The 17,393-nt window shown below is 47.1% G+C and overlaps 1 protein-coding gene across 3 annotated transcripts in view; it reads left to right on the top strand.

The window, feature by feature from the left end:
* The window catches only part of DIXDC1 (DIX domain containing 1), a 158,628-nt gene that overhangs the window by 37,008 nt on the left and 104,227 nt on the right, over window positions 1–17,393 (top strand). Inside the window, exon 1 of one of the 3 annotated variants that reach the window (XM_060251353.1) lies at window positions 4,857–4,976. The exons of the other annotated variants lie outside the window; for them this stretch is intronic. Within the exon in view, the coding sequence (XP_060107336.1) occupies window positions 4,896–4,976 (81 nt within the window). The 5' untranslated portion in view covers window positions 4,857–4,895. Of the gene's footprint in view, window positions 1–4,856; window positions 4,977–17,393 lie in introns of those variants that run through there. 3 annotated transcript variants of the gene reach the window in all.

Here is a 17,393-nt window from a genome sequence, read left to right as displayed (position 1 = left end):
GGGCCACACAAAAGCTTAATTCTTTGCAGAACAAGGTCTGCAGACAACCAGCTGCAAGTGCCTCGCCCATGGCCTTTTATTTAAGATGCAGCTACTACTGCTTTTGACATAGAAGGCTCTCTGTCATGAGTTTCCACCTGTTGGTTTCTGGGCAAACTCATACCTGGCACCTTCGCCAGGTCTCTGGCTTGCCAATTGGAAAGCAGTTGTGGCCCTTTGCGGTTTGTATTTTGCCTTTCTAAGTTCCCCAGGCCGACTATCCAGCAATTTGCAAGTTACTATCCTGTAGACAGTTAACCCATCACATTCTGAAGAGAAACCAGGAAGGAGGTGGATGGTGAACACGCAAAGCTGCTTTGTACTGAATCCTTTGGGCCCTCAAGGTCACTACTGTCCACTCAGGCGGGCAGTGGCTCTCCCGGGTCGCAGGCAGCGGTTTTTCACATCACCTGCTGCCTGGTCCTTTCAGCTGGAGATGTCGGGGATTGAACCTGGGATCTTCTGCATTCAAGGCAAATGTTCTACCACTGAGCCACTGTCCTTCCCCCAAAATGAAATGCTGACATTTTTACTCACTGACAGATGTGACTGGAATAAGAACAGAAGAGAAGCCATGTTGGATCAGGCCAGTGGCCCATCCAGTCCAACACTCTGAGTCACATAAGAACATAAGAGAAGCCCTGTTGGAACAGGCCAATGCCCCATCCAGTCCAACACTCTGTGTCACATAAGAACATAAGAGGAGCCCTGTTGGATCAGGCCAATGGCCCATCCAGTCCAACACTCTGTGTCACATAAGAACATAAGAGGAGCCATGTTGGATCAGGCCAATGGCCCCTCCAGTCCAACACTCCGTGTCACATAAGAACAGAAGAGAAGCCATGTTGGATCAGGCCAATGGCCCCTCCAGTCCAACACTGTGGGTCACATAAGAGAAGCCCTGTTGGATCAGGCCAAAGGCCCATCCAGTCCAACACTCTGAGTCACATAAGAACATAAGAGAAGCCATGTTGGATCAGGCCAATGGCCCATCCAGTTCAACACTCTGTGTCACACACACACACACACACATATATATATGTATATATATACTGTAGCTAATAGCCACTGATGGACCTCTGCTCCATATTTTTATCCAGTCCCCTCTTAAAGCTGGCTATGCTTGTAGCCGCCACCTGTGGCAGTGAATTCCACATGTTAATCACCCTTTGGGTGAAGAAGGACTTCCTTTTATCCATTTTAACCTGACTGCTCAGCAATTTCATTGAATGCCCACGAGTTCTTGTATTGTGAGAAAGGGAGAAAAGGACTTCTTTCTCTGCTTTCTCCATCCCATGCATTATCTTGTAAACCTCGGCGTTTCTCCAAGCTAAAGAGCCCCAAGCATTTTAACCTTTCTTTATAGGGAAAGTGTTCTAAACCTGTAATCATTCTAGTTGCTCTTTTCTGCACTTTTTCCAATGCTATAATATACTTTTTGAGGTGCGGTGACCAGAATTGCACACAGTATTCCAAATGAGACCGCACCATCTATTTATACAGGGGCATTATGATACTGGCTGATTTGTTTTCAGTTCCCTTCCTAATAATTCCCAGCATGGCGTTGGCCTTTTTTATTGCAACCGCACACTGTCTTGACATTTTCAGTGAGTTATCTACCACGACCCCAAGATTTCTCTCTTGGTCATCCTCTGCCAGTTCACAACCCATCAACTTGTATTTGTAGCTGGGATCCTTGGCCCCAATGTGCATTACTTTGCACTTGGCCGCATTGAACCTCATCTGCCACATTGACGCCCACTCACCCAGCTTCAACACACCCCTTTGGAGTGCCTCACAATCCTCTCTGGTTCTCACCACCCTGAACAATTTAGTGCCATCTGCAAACTTGGCCACTTCGCTCCTCACTCCCAACTCCAAATCATTTATGAACAAGTTAAAGAGCATGGGACCCAGTACTGAGCCCTGAGGCACCCCACTGCTTACCGTCCTCCACTGCGAAGACTGCCCATTTATACTCACTCTCTGCTTCCTATTAATTACCGGTAGCCAGTTTTTGATCCACAAGAGGACCTGTCCTTTTACTCCATGATGTAATTCCAGGTGGGTACCAGGATTAACCATAGGCTCAGTATGATCTTATTGTAATTCCTTGAAGGCCTTACCTCTCCCAACCCCTCTTCAGTTATGCATTTGTAAAACTTTTTTATTCCCTTTGTGGCCTTGCTGGTTGCTTTCAAGAACAACTCTGCAAATTGACCGAGCTGTGCCTTGCAGATTACTGAGATCATCTAATTAAGATAATGTCTGGGAGCTTAGAAACCATGCGAGGCCTTAAACCACATTATGTCCTGATGCAATTAATGTCTTGAGCTTCGTTGCTTGGCTCATTGAGTTGGGCAGTCAGGACTCCGAATAGCTTGAACCCAGAAGCCAGGTGTCTTGCTTACGACACAGAAACCTGCTTGGCCACCCAGTGGATGGATGGAGCTGGCGGAAAGACCAAGAGATCCAAGCTTGGCTAGAAGGAGAAACAAACAGTGCTGTAAACAATGATGTAAAAACACAAGTGAATTCATTATTTGGACATGCATTATGGATATAATTTATTTGCATCACAGAATTGGAGGGGCTTTTTCCTGGTTGCAGAATATGAGGAGGTTTTTGCCAAAATTACTGGGAAAGGACTGGGTTTTGGGGTTTTTTTTTTGCTTTAATCTGGATTACATCATCAAGGCCTCGCTCTTGTCCTCTCAGACCGTATCTGAAACTTGCTGGTTTTGCTGAGATAATGTTTTCATGATCTAAAATGAAAAGGCATCGTGTGGCCTTCTAAAAGCGAATGGGTTTATTGTATTATAAATGTTTGTGGGCTGGAATCCACGTCATCGGATGCAATGAAGGTTTATGTCACATCAAATCCTTAATATGGGCTTTCTTTCTCAGCAGATAACAGTGTTCTCCTTCTATCTGGACCATCCAGAATCCTAACTCTCCCCTTTGAGAACTTCCTTGTCACAGAGACCACAGCGCCTACTATTTTGAGAGCTGGCAGTTTTATTGTTATATGAAAGGGTGAGACGGTATCTACCTTATTCCAAGTTTTTTTTTTCCAAAAGGAAAAGGTACAGGGTGCCCTACAATGTGAAATTGACTAAACCAAAAACTCTAGTGTAGTTAATTACATGCGTCTTTTGGATTCTATTGAAATAGGTGGGGCAATTAGGAAAACTAAACAAACTGGAGAGTTTCTTCTGTGTTGAGGCTTTGCATGTGTGGTGCAGTTTTCATCCTGACCTTCTTCCAAGGAATTTCGAGCAGGTTGGGCTGAGAAAGGATCACTGGTGCCAGGTGGCCTAGTAAGTTTCATGGCGATTTGAACCTGGGATGTCCTGGTCAGATCCACCTCCCCTGCTCTCCTTAGGTGCCTATCATGACTAAGGTCGTTTTTGCACTCACTTTAATCAGCAGCGACGACCCTCTTCACCACGCAGGATCTGCGCGGATTTCGCACTAATTGCCGCGGAGCACCCAGAAGAGCCGGAAAGTCCCGGCGCTTTTGCGGCGCAAACGGAAACCGCCAAAAACCAGTTTCCGTTTGCGCCGCAAAAGCGCCGGGACTTTCCGGCTCTTCTGGGTGCTCCGCGGCAATTGGTGCGAAATCCGTGCAGATCCTGCGCGGTGAAGAGGGTCGTCGCTGCTGATTAAGGTGAGTGCGAAAACGACCTAAGTGAGTGGATGAAGAGTACTGCCAGGCAGTGTTCCCTCTAAAGTACAGAGTCTGGTGAGCAAAAATTCTACTTTGTGAGCTACTGGTATTAATGTTGTGAGCTACTGGCATGAAAGTTATGAGCTCCTGCATCAATTATTGTGTTCTGGAGTCATCCTTCCCGAGCTAAGACAAAAATGTGTGAGCTGGAGGCTAAAAATCTGTGAGCCGGCTCACGCTAACTCAGCTTAAAGGGAACACTGGTGCCAAGTAGTGGTGAGGGCAGGGAACGTGGTAGCTACTCTTGCCAAAATAATAGTTTCTCGTGACTCTCCTAACTTCCTTCACTGCCCGTCCTTTCTGACGACTTTGCACCAGTTCAACCCTGCAGCCAGAAGCGAAAGACAAACGAGAGCGGAGCCTGTGCTGCAGAACTCGTTTCTTCCTTGTAGGAGGGTTGCCTGGCAGTAGACACTGCCAAACACAACCAGTCCTCAGGCACCTGAAGTCTGAATGACCATTTCAACTTGAACATTTAAAACAGCAAAAAAAAAAAAAAAGCAAACTTGGGTCTATTGTATAGATGCAGTAATTGGTGTGGAGTCCTTTTGCAGGTAAGGAGTTCACGAAAGAAAGATCAGCTGTGATTCAGCAGCTCAAAGAGTGACAGGTGATTCCTGATTCCTTTCCTTTTAACATTTTTCGCCTGTCCTTAAAGGTGCGTGAAGAGTCCATCCAGCAGTTTAGGTATGAGAAAGGAATACTGCACGAGAGCTTTTACCTGCAAAGTGCGGCTACTTTTCCATCTGTAGAGCCAAGGTAAAGCAGGAACCTCTTTTGGAACACAAAGCCATGTTAATATAAATAGGATTATGCCTAACCCCACTACAATCCCAGCAGTCAGTGCCCCTGACTGTAACAAAGACGCTGGGAGAAATGTGGGTTTTTACCGCGGGGCTCACGTACCTCCGTCGGATTCACCTATGGCTAAAGCTCAGCGGTCAGTGCTATTAATAGCAGCCGTTAATGAGCAAACCTTTGCATTCCGAAATAATGGGACAGGAAGTGTGTGGAATCTTTAGCACCTTAGCATTTACCCATCCTGTATGCAGCTGTCGGCCAGACAGCGTCGGAAACTGTTGAAGAGAAATCTTCAGGGAGTTATTAAATCCTGCGTGGTTTGGAAATGTCTGCAGTCACAAAGAGGGAGCTGCGTAGCTGGGTAATGGATCCTCAGGAAGCGTCACGCACCATTGGAAGGACACAGGTGGGTAGGGGGTGAGCATCTGTTTTTTGAGTGCCTCTGGGGAGGATGCGTGTTCCTCAGGTCCCAGCCACCTGACACAGCTTTCTTTGTGTGAGTCCAGAGCTGAGAGTTGTTGCTGGTGGCAAGTGCCCTCAAGTTACAGCTGCCTTACGGTGACCCTGCAGAGTTTTCAAGGTATAGACAAACGGAGGTGGCTTGCCGTTGCCTGCCTCTGTGTAGCGACCCTGGTGGTCTCCCATCCAAGCGCTAACTAGAGACGACCCTGCTTAGCTTCCAGGAGCGGGCAAGATCAGACTAGCCTCGTGACTGGGTAATATCTATTTTGGTGCCAGCTGGGTGGTCATTGCCTCAGAGAAAGGATTCAGAAGGGTTGCCGTGCGGAGGAGGCACGGAGAGTTTCTCTACCCATCAAGAACATCCATTTGGATACCACCAGCGCAAGCACCTTTTGCCTTTCGAACATAGAGTTGGGACTTCGAAAGACTTCCTCAAGACAAGCGTAGAATCAGCTTGTGTGGCACTTTACACTGTTGTGATTTTTGCGGCTCATAGAATTGCAGTAGGGATTTTGAAGTTACAAACTAAGTATCAAAATCGTATTAAAATGTATGATTGTATAAGAACGCGGTTTGGTACAGTCAACGGTATTAGTGGTCGTTGGTATTCATCAGGTGGACAGGGCAGTGAGGTGGGAGAGGGGTTGTGGGTCAGTGGGAGAGCCTCTGGCTTGCGTGCAGAAGGTCCCAGGTTCTATCATAAGAACATAAGAGAAGCCATGTTAGATCAGGCCAATGGCCCATCCAGTCCAACATTCTGTGTCACACAGCGGCCAAATATATATACACACACACACACACACTGTGGCTAATAGCCACTGATGGACCTCTGCTCCATATTTTTATCTAACCCCCTCTTGAAGGTGGCTATGCTTGTGGCCGCCATCACCTCCTGTGGCAGTGAATTCCACATGTTAATCACCCTTTGGGTGAAGAAGTACTTCCTTTTATCCGTTTTAACCTGTCTGCTCAGCAAATCCCTGGCATCTACATTATTAAAGGACCAGGCAGATGGTGATATGAAAGACCTCTGCCTGAAACCCTGGAGAGCCGCTGCCCGTCTGAGTAGACAATAGGATGGTTCAGTATAAGCAGAGCTTTTTATGTAGCATATTAGGCCACACATCCCTGATGTAGCCAATCCTGGAGCTTACAGTAGGCCCTGTGCTAAGAGCCCTGTAAGCTCCTGGAGGATTGGCTACATAAGAGGGGAGTGACCTCATATGCAAAGGAGTTCCTGCTACAAAAAAAGCCCTGAGTATAAGGCAGCTTCATGTGTGTGTCTGGGTGAGACGCAAGTGAAGATAGATTGATGTGGGATATGTCCGTGGGTGGGAGTGGGGGGCCGGTGGTACAGGGTGTGTGATGTGTTGTTCACTTTAAGAGGTTTCTATCCTGCCTTTTGACCTCTCCCAAGTTCCCAAGGTTGCTAACAAAAGAATTAGAACATTGTAGAGAAAACCAACAGGGATTACAGTCAGTGATCAGATAAAAGACAGCGGTGGCTGAAAAAGAGAAGCGAGAGCCAGTGAGAGCCAGCCAGTCAGCAGATAGACAAGGGACAAAGTTGTCCTGAGATGAACAGTTTTGACCTGGCAGTGGGAAAATTGCCAGGAAAGAGGTGAGGCAGACCTCTCTGGGGTGGGAGTTTCACAATCGGTGTCAGTGACAAGAAAACCTTGCATCCCATGGGACAGTGATGCTTTGTATTCCTGGTGCTTGTGGGGGGGCACAGTGGGAGGGCATCTAGTGTCCTGGCCCCACTGATGGACCTCCTGATGGAGCCTGGGTATTTTGGCCACTGTGTGACACAGAGTGTTGGACTGGATGGGCCATTGGCCTGATCCAACAGGGCTTCCTTTATGTTCTTATGTCTGGGGCAGTGATGCTCTGTATTCTTGGTGCTTGGGGGGGGCACAGTGGGAGGGCTTCTGGTGTCTGGACCCACTGATGGAGCTCCTGATGGCGCCTGGGTATTTTGGCCACTGTGTGACACAGAGTGTTCGACTGGATGGGCCATTGGCCTGATCCAACAGGGCTTCTCTTATGTTCTTAAGTCTGGGGCAGTGATGCTCTGTATTCTTGGTGCTTGGGGGGGGCACAGTGGGAGGACTTCTAGTGTCCTGGCCCCACTGATTGACCTCCTGATAGCGCCTGGGTATTTTGGCCACTGTGTGACACAGAGTGTTCGACTGGATGGTCCATTGGCCTGATCCAACAGGGCTTCTCTTATGTTCTTAAGTCTGGGACAGTGATGCTCTGTATTCTTGGTGCTTGGCGGGGCACAGTGGGAGGACTTCTAGTGTCCTGGCCCCACTGATTGACCTCCTGATGGCGCCTGGGTATTTTGGCCACTGTGTGACACAGAGTGTTAGACTGGATGGGCCGTTGGCCTGATCCAACATGGCTTCTCTTATGTTCTTATGGCCACTCAGACCGAACTACACAACAAGTTTGACCCTGAATCATGGTAAAGTTCCCCTGATCTGCTTTCCCCATATCTGTAGAGCCGCAGGGAACTTGCCTAAGAACCATAGGATCCAGTTTGTATCAGGGCTGTGATGGCTGCTGGGAAAGCAAGTCAGGTGGGTGGAGCCTCCACCCTGGAGCAGAGTCTTTGAGAAGTGTGCTTGGGTGAGATACAGCTGGCAGCAGATTGGTCAGGCCATTTGGGATGAAGGCAGCAGTACCTGCTTCTGGAACTCCATTCTGCTCCTAAGAAATGCCACACTACGGTGTTGTACAAAATTAAACAAAACTTTATTAATACCAAACAAATCAATATACAAAGATTTCAGGTTTTCACGGCTGGTAACATCATTAGGGTTTGTAGAGTCTTTCGAGATCAAGTGCCGTGTTCTACTGGAGAAAGTTTTCCTTCCAGACGTTTCGTTCTCAGCTGCGGAGAACATCCTCAGTGGCGCTGCAGCCGGAGCAGGCGCTCAGCAATACACAGCAGCCAAGAAGGTCTGAGCGCCTGCTCCGGCTGCAACGCCACTGAGGATGTTCTCCGCAGCTGAGAACGAAACGTCTGGAAGGAAAACTTTCTCCAGTAGAACACGGCACTTGATCCCGAAAGACTCTACAAACCCTAAATCAATATACAGTTAGTTCTGAAATAAATAGCAAGATACACAATATAATCACCAAAAGAGTCATAGTGATCGTACAGTACAAACATATCACATTATCTCTAACCAATGAACCTATATAACTTTGGAGGGTTAAAAATGATAAAGCATAAAAAGCATAATAAGAGCGTGATGAAGATATCCAAGAAGAAAGTGTTGAAAAGAATGCGATTTCCAATCATAATCCAAAACTGGTAACCATTTATTTAAAAGATCAGAAATAGCAGTGGTGGAGTCAGGTCCGGAGATAGAATCAGATATTTTATCAAATAAAATTAATTCCCAAACCTTTGCTTTCCATTGGTCCAGGGATGGAATGGTAGTAGTTTTCGAATGTCGAGCAATCAGTAACTTTGCAGCCATTAAAAGATATGCTGTGAACTCCTGCCTGATTTCAGGAATGTGAGGGCATTCCCAAAAATTTAGCAAAAACTAGTTTTGGGTCTAGAGGGGTTCTGCAGTTGGTAAGTAGTTTAATTTGTTCAATAATATCATTCCAAAATTTTAAAATGTATTTACAGGACCACCAACAGTGTATAAGAGATCTAGGTTCTCCACATGCTTTCCAGCATAAGGGAGAAGAGGAATGATGAAGCTGTACATCTACTTTAGGGAGCATATGCATGTGTATTGGGTGCCTCAAATTGGCATTGACTCACAGAAAATAATTGGTGCAGATGTGCCCTGTGGATTCGAATGTGGAGGCTCTTGAGCAAGTAAAAGACTGTCGCAGGAGAAGCAATGCCCCGATGGACATTAGCTTGAAAGTAATCGTAACCCCCAAAGGCCAGAATGTTGGCTTATGGAGGCAGTTGGATTTTGATATGCAGCTGTGCAAGCAAAGTCATCTGGGGAATTGATCTTCCTCCCAATAAACAGAGCAGCTGGCAAAGGCTGGGACTTTCAAGATGAAAGCTGCTAATCAGTCCTGCTTTGAAATCTTCCCTGGGGAGAGAAGAATGGTGGGAACTGGAGCTTCCACATTGACCGTGGCTTCTCATCGTTTCCTGTGGTCATATCCAGCCAGATAATGTTACGTATCCCTCAGATAGATCAAAATGGGAGTCGATTGCACCCTCAGATAGATCAAAATGGGAGTCGATTGCACCTTTGGGACCAACAGCTTTATTCAGAACGTATGCTTTTGTGTGCATGCACACTTCTTCAGATGAGGAACGAGGTACAGTAAGCAGAGCCACATATAGCTGGTGGGGTTTGGAATGCCAAGTGGTACAAAGTTAAAAACCAATAGCAGAATAGAGGCTTGCTGTACCTCATTTTTTGTCTGAAGAAGTGTGCATGCACACAAAAGCTTACGTTCCGAATAAAGCTAAGTTGGTCTCAAAGGTGCAATTGACTCCTATTTTGTTTTACTACTTCAGACCAGCATGAACATATGAACATATGAAGCTGCCTTATACTGAATCAGACCCTTGGTCCATCAAAGTCAGTATTCTCTTCTCAGACTGGCAGCGGCTCTCCAGGGTCTCAAGCTGAGGTTTTTCACACCTATTTGCCCGGACCCTTTTTAGTTGGAGATGCCGGGGATTGAACCTGGGACCTTCTGCTTACCAAGCAGATGCTCTACCACTTAGCCACAGTCCCTCCCTGTGGCTGCCTATTTGGATCTACCTCAGAGAGATGACTTTCATAGGTGTTGGGGGCCTTCCCCTCCCCCTTTCCCTTTTATTCCATATAGCTCAATACAGTTTCAGTGCTGGACCAAAACAGGACAAATTCTGACCAAAGCTTAGGGTAGGAAGGAAAAAAAAGGTGTTTTAATTAAAAATTCCAAAGGCAACAAGCAAGTTATAAATAACTCATAAGAAGTAATGTATGGAGAAGCAGATAGATTTGCTATTCTGGGAGGGGTGTGTGTCCATAATCAGATCCCCCAACATGAAGTCTAGCTTAAGAAGCAGCCGTTGGAGGAACAGGAAGTGACCGTGGAAAAGAGGAGTTTAACTGTCCCTTCTGTGCCATTTCCCCTTTGTGCATCTTCTCTTTTTGCCCATCTTCCCCCCTCCCTCATGGACAATGGAAGCAACACAATTAGCTGGTTTTGACTGAGAGATAGTGCAGGGGACCTCTTTTCCTGTTCCCTGACACTGCAGCCCCCCAGTATATCTACAGGCTCTGATGGCTGCTTTTAAAGGCTAAATTGTACACGGGAACAGGCCTTGATGGATTTGTTAGGTGAAAATTTGAGGAGTCGCACTCCTTTTTCAGCCTGCAAGGTTTTGTGTTTTAGTGAAAGGATTACGTAATTTTTTGCTATCCTGCTGGCTGCTACAAAATACAATCTTAAACTCTTCACAGGTTCTCATGTTAAAACTATCAGAAAAAGTTTCCCCCAAATTCCTATAATTTCATTGCTTTCAGAATTTCCATTTAATTGGATATTGACGTCAAGTGTAGAAAGCTGTGGGTTAAGGAATGAATTTGTCTATACCACTTACATGTAAGATATGTAAGATTCTGTTTCCATTTCATACTGCCTGAGGAAGTGTGCTTGGCACACAAAAGCTCACTGTTTGAATATAGCCATTAGGCTGATAGCAGTCTGTGTCCCTTTTGGGTGTGACCCGGCAGCAGGGTGTGAGGTACGAAGCTGTTGCCCTGTTTTGGCCACACTCTTTAGCATAGCCAAAAGCTTGAGTGTTCAATCTGAGATCTTCTTGGCTTTAATCTTCAATCCTCTCCTATCTGCCAGTGACTGATCTGCAGTTGTACTCCTGTCCGTGGACAGAGAGCAGTCGCACTAACTGAAATATTGAGCTGGATTTTGGAGTGGAGAGCATTTCTCCATGCCTCGCTTCAGGCGATCCAGGGGTCGTTTTGTAGAAAAATAGGTGGTGGAGCTCATTAGCATAACTCACTGGCGTATGCCACCCCTCACCAGCCAAAAGCAATCTGATGCAGGAAAGGAGAGCCCTGGGCGAGCAAGGCCTGCTTGGGCTGGCTAGAGATCCAAGCAGGCCTCACTCACCTGGGGCTCTCCTTGGCCACCACCCCTCAGTCAAAAAGGCCAGCAAGCCACCCGCCACCCAAAATCACATAAGAAGTGGAGAAAGGGTGGCGTGGGTTTCTCCAGGGGTTAATTAGGGCTGCTGGGGGTGTGGCAAAGCTCCTGGTGGCTGGCTGGCTGCCCGCTCTCCTAATCCAGGGATTGTTATGCAGCTGCACCTACTATTCAGTGGACAAGGTAGGTGGGGAGGAAGTAGGCTTCCCAATCCCCAGGTCCCAGCAGGGGATCCCCCATTTTTACATGCTTCCCCCCACCCCCAGCCAGCTGGCCGGCGGGGGAAGCCCTGCCTCCACAGTCACCGTGTACCTCTGGAGCTCCAGCAGGTTTAGAAACCTGCAAACAGGTCCGTTTTTAAAATGTGTGCCTTTAAAGCTGAGCAGGAAGCAGGAAGCGCTTCATGGGGAAGGGTCAGTAACAGTTTTGCTTTCGTTTTCAGAGCAAGAAAAGTTGTGCAGGAACCAGACCCAGTAAGTGTTTGTGTGTTAGAGAGAGGGAGGGGGCAGGGGAATCCCCTGGTTTGGAGGCCCTCCCACTCTTTAGAAAGCGGTCGTGGGGAGGGAGATGTCTACCGGGCACTCTATTATTCCCTATGGAGAACGATTCCCATAGGGAATAATGGGGAATTGATCCACGGGTATCGGGGGCTCTGGGGGGGGGCTGTTTTTTGAGGTAGAGGCACCAAATTTTCAGTATAGCATCTAGTGCCTCTCCCCAAAGTACCCCCCAAGTTTCAAAACGATTGGACCAGGGGGTCCAATTTTATAAGCCCCAAAAGAAGGTGCCCCTATCCTTCATTATTTCCTATGGAAGGAAGGCATTTGAAAAGGTGTGCTGCCCCTTTAAATGTGATGGCCAGAACTCCCTTGGAGTTCAATGATGCTTGTCACAGCCTTGTTCCTGGCTCCACCCCCAAAGTCTCCTGGCTCCACCCCCAAAGTCCCCAGATATTTCTTGAATGGGACTTGGCAAGCCTAGGACGAAGAGGGGGGACCCTCAGAAAGGTTCAGGAGCTGTGCTCCTGCTGAATTCAAGGCCTGAGGGGATCCAATCACAGCTTCCCAACAACAGCAACAACTCTTTGGGCCTTACGTGCTAGCTGAGAAGGTATCGTAGTTAAGGCCTTTGCACAATAGGAGACAGCTGATAGGCTTCAAGATAGCTGGGATTGCAATGTCAAGTGAACACAGGATGTCTTTGTGTTTCTCACTTGAGTCTGTCACCCAAAACAGCAGAAAGAAGGAGCCAAGGCAGAGCATGCAGCCCATAGAATGGAGGGTTATGGGAGATCTTCTCATGTGACAGAATTTGCAACTGGTGGAGAGATGTGGTTTTCTGAGGCCTCCAGCAGCAAAGCGTATCTACCTGCTGAAATGCTAGCTGGGTTTATTGCTGTGCATATGTGTGCGGAAAGTACTGTCAAGTCACAGCTCAATGTAACAGGCTTCCTCGGGAGGTGGTGGGCTCTCCTTCCTTGGGGGGTTTTAAACAGAGGCTTGATGGCCATCTGTGAATTTAGGGGGAGGTGTTTGTGAATTTCCTGCATTGTGCAGGGGGTGGGACTAGATGACCCTTGAGGTGCCTTCCAACTCTATAATTCTATGATCTGCCTTATGGCAACCCCAGCAAAGGGGCTTTCAAGGGAAGTGAGAAGCAGAGGAGGTTTTCCATTGCCTTTCTCTCCAGAGTCTGCCCTGGTGGTCTCCTTTCCACCCTGCTTAGCTTCCAAGATATGAAGACATTGGGCTATACCAGGAGTGGCCAAACTTACTTAATGTAAGAGCCACACAGAATAAACATTAGATGTTTGAGAGCCGCAAGACATGGACATCGGATGTCTGAGAGCCAGAAGGAAGGAGGGAGAGGGAGGGAGGGAGGAAAGCGAATAGATGGGAGAGGGAGAGGTATAAAGAAAGCAGCTTTAACTTTAAATGCATTTTCCAAGCCGCTAGTTGGCTTTGCTTGGAGAAATTATTTAAAAAGACAAATGCTTTCTCCAAGCTGGCTGATGGGACGGCTGGAGCTTTGAGAGCCACACAATATGTGTGAAAGAGCCACAGTTTGGCCATCCCTGGGCTATGCTATGCTGCCTTCCCTCCTTCTGGAGCGGCTTGCCTAAATAGGTCAGGACATCTCCCGCTCTCATAAGAACGTCAGAGAAGCCATGTTGGATCAGGCCAACGGCCCATCCAGTCCAACACTCTGTGTCACACAGTGGCAAAAAAAATTATATATACACACACACTGTGGCTAATAGCTACTGATGGACCTGTCTCTCATGGCTGTCTGCAAACTATGCAAAACTGAAGGATTCAGGAGGGCTTTTCTACACAGGCAATAGACTCACACTGTCCTAAACGATTCACACAGTTACTTAGAAAAGTTAGCAGGAACTGTGGTCTGTACTAGGCTTCCCAATCCCCAGGTCCCAGAGGGGGATCCCCCGGTTTTACAGGCTTCCCCCCTCCCCCAGCCAGCTGGCCGGCGGGGGAAGCCCCGCCCCCAGAGCCATCATGCACCTCCATGAATGATTCCCATAGGGAATGATGGGGAATTGATCCACGGGTATCGGGGGCTCTGGGGGTGGGCTGTTTTTTGAGATAGAGGCACCAAATTTTCAGTATAGCATCTAGTGCCTCTCCCCAAAATACCTCCCAAGTTTCAAAAAGATTGGACCAGGGGGTCCAATTCTATGAGCTCCAAAAGAAGGTGCCCCTATCCTTCATTATTTCCTATGGAAGGAAGGCATTTAAAAATTTGTGCAGTCCCCTTAAATGTGATGGCCAGAACTCCCTTGAAGTTCAATTATGCTTGGCTCTGCCCCCAATGTCTCCCGGCTCCACCCCCAAAGTCCCCAGATATTTCTTAAATTGGACTTGGCAACCCTAGTCTGTACTGCTATGTGTAGCTTATTGAAACTAGAATCCTACTGTGGAATTCACGTTGATATGCTCTGCTTCAGTTCTGTTTTTAGAGTTCTTGTTGGCTCTACAATTCTTCTCCGTGTTTACTGAATGTCCCCTCCATTCATCGTATTGACTCGCTCCTCGTAATCCGTTTTGAGTCCAAGTGCAAAATGTGGATTGTAAATAACAAATTATTCTGGTGAATATTTTTAATGACAAGTGCACAGCCGGTTTTGTATTCTGCCCTGTGAACATATTCCCAGGGTGTAATCAAGTTGCAGAGGGCGATTAAGATGCAAGGAGGAGATTGGATAAAGCGTTCCGTTTTGACAGTTCAGAAATCTTGATGTTCCGCGTGGCTGGCTTGCGCCTTGTGGTTTTCTCATTTCTGCGCGTTTTAATGCCACCCTGCCATTCTCTCCGCCATTAAACTTTAATCAGGTTCTCATTTCTGTTGCCTGTTAAATCTCCGCTTCCAGGGATAAATAGGCCGCTGCTGCTGCTGCTTGGGATTTTCCTTTTGTAGGAGTCAAAACCTCTGAGGAGTATTGCAAGGAAAAATCAGAAAGTGCTTAAGAGTTTTCTGGTCACATAATAAGCCTCCAGCCTGAAACCGCTGCAGGGGAATCTTCCACTTTGAAAGGGAGAGATTACCCAGACTGCTAATTAAATGAGTTGCAGCTGCTTTCCCGCCTGAGACCAGCACTGCACAACGACAGGAAGTCCCCCCTCGTTGGAAGGAACTGAACATTTGCAAAGATCCTTGAGAGCGATTTGTGTATTTTGAAAGATGCAACAATCGCAAGCACCATAAAAGAGAAAATTAGTGTGTGTGTGTGTTGTGCCGTCAAGTTGCATTCGGCTTGCGGCAGCCCCGACCTCCAGCATGTCCTATTGCAGGGGTGGCCAACGGTAGCTCTCCAGATGTTTTTTGCCTACAGCTCCCATCAGCCCCAGCCAGCATGGCCAATGGTTGGGGCTGATGGGAATTGTAGGCAAAAAACATCTGGAGAGCTACCGTTGGCCACCCCTGTCCTATTGTTAACAGCCTTGCTCAGGTCTTGCAAACTGAAGGCCATGGCTTCCTTGATTCAGTCAACTCATCACAGTTTGGCTCTTTTTCCCACTGCCTTCAGCTTTTCCTAGCGTTATTGTCTTTTCTGGTCTTCTTTCTTGTCTTCTCATGAGGCGACTAAAGAACAATCGCTTCAGTTTAGTAATCTTAGCTTCTTGGCAGACTTCAAGCGTGATTCAGTCTAAAGTAAGGGTAAAGGTAATCCCCTGTGCAAGAACCAGCCGTTTCTGACTCTGGGGTGACGTTGCTTTCACAGTGTTTTCATGGCAGACTTTTTTACAACATGGTTTGCCATGGCCTTCCCCGGTCATCTGGGTGCTCATTTTACCAACAAGCTGGCAAGCTGGGGACTCATTTTACCAACCTCGGAAGGAGGGAAGGCTGAGTCAACCTTGAGCTGGCTACCTGAACCCAGCTTCCGCCGGGATTGAACTCAGGTCATGAGCAGAGTTTGGACTGCAGTGCTGCAGCTTACCACTCTGCGCCGCGGGGCTCTTGATTCAGTCTAGAACCCGCTTATTTGTCTTTTTGGCAGTTCATGGAACCTGTAAAACTCTCATGTGGTGCTGCGTTTCTTTCTGTCAGCATTTCTGTCAGCAGCAAAAAGCATGTGGGCTGTTTGTCTCATTACATATCCTAACCCACCTTCCACTATACTTTAATGCACCCTGTTTTTCTAAGGGCTAACTTATATTATTTCTCTTTTAGAACAGTGTATCAGAATAGTTGGTTTTTTTGTTTTGGTTTTTTTGTATTGACATACTCAAATGGGGGATATTGGCTGTTTGTCTTATTGCATACACCAACCCATCCTCCACTGTATTTTAATGTCTTCCTTTTTTTCCCTAATGGCAAAATCTCTTGAGAAACCATGCCCTCTATTTAAACTAACAAAGCTAGAACATTACCTAGATTTATGGCACTTCGCACCTACAACAGCAGCCTGCTTTTTATCACCCTCCAGTGTTGTTTCAGCCCTGTTTTGTCCTAACGCTAACAAACACAGATCCCAGTTTGTGATTCTTCTAATCTGCTAAAACATTCCCATGATTCTACGTCCCAACTCACTGCCCACTTATATTAAGAATTGCTGCTTCCATTCCCATTTTGTCTGATGACGTCTGCTTAAGAGCATACGAAAGCTTCCATTCTGAATGAAACTTCGTTGGTCTTAAAGGTGCACTTGTCTACTGCTTAAAGGTGAACTTTACTGCTTTGTTCTATAGCATTCTTCATCGTTCAGCTTTCTCCCCCATACATAGTATTGGGGAATAAAGCCAATAAAAGTATTTCAATGAAAAAGTTGAGCACTTGCCTGCACCAAAGGGCACCATGCAAATAAATGTATGTGTGTCAAAAGTTCCTTTGAAAGAAATGATTCAAGCTCTAAGCCCGTTGCTTACGTTCCATTGCTATCCGTGGTTCTCGCTGCACGGTTTGAAGTGTGATCCAGGTGAGCAGCAACAGAACAAAGTTGGAGTCAATCAGCACCTTTAAGGCCAACGAAGTCTTATTTATTGCCTTTCTACCGGAGTGTTGCGCTCCAAAGACTTCCATGGTAGCTTACAAAATAGCACCATTTCCATAAAATAATAGCAATAAGAACAGAACAGCCGGATAAAACTGACAAATAAGATAGGCGGCTTCCACAAGGACGTTTTGGTCCGCACCCCCGCCCCAACCTTCAGTTGCAACCGCCTTTTCTGTCGCTTCTCTGTGACATTGTCACACAATCACCCAGGTACCCTGTTGTTGTTTTTTCTCCCACCTTTGCTGTGTCTTCTCCCAAACCAGCTTTTGTGAGTTTTTGATTTTCTTTTTCGGGAGAGAATGTCTTCAAAGAGCATCAAAGCCAAGCGTGGGAGTAATGATACTTCTAGGGCACAGTGCTGAAAGCAGCAGCGACAACATGCAAGGCTAGCGTACACACAGAAAGTGTGGTGTCGTCGTGGTGGACTGAGCGGTGGATTAGGACTGTGGGCGACCCAGGTTTGGATCCCCACTTCCGCCCCAGGGGCTTGCCGGGTGACCTGGGGCCTGTCACAGCCTCTCGGTCTGGCCAACCTCACCAAGTGGTTGTTGGAGGAAAGTGGAGAGGAGGTGCGAGCAGTGTTCTAAAAGTTGCTTTGAGTCCCAGCTGGGGAGAAAAGTGTGATATAAATAAATGCAAGGATGCAAATGTGCAGCTGGTAAAGACTGGTGGGAAAAGAACGGGTTGAATCCA

Source organism: Heteronotia binoei, chromosome 12 (genome assembly GCF_032191835.1).
Source record: "Heteronotia binoei isolate CCM8104 ecotype False Entrance Well chromosome 12, APGP_CSIRO_Hbin_v1, whole genome shotgun sequence".
Taxonomy (NCBI): Eukaryota; Metazoa; Chordata; class Lepidosauria; order Squamata; family Gekkonidae; genus Heteronotia; species Heteronotia binoei.
This window is presented reverse-complemented; position numbering and strand designations above follow the sequence as displayed.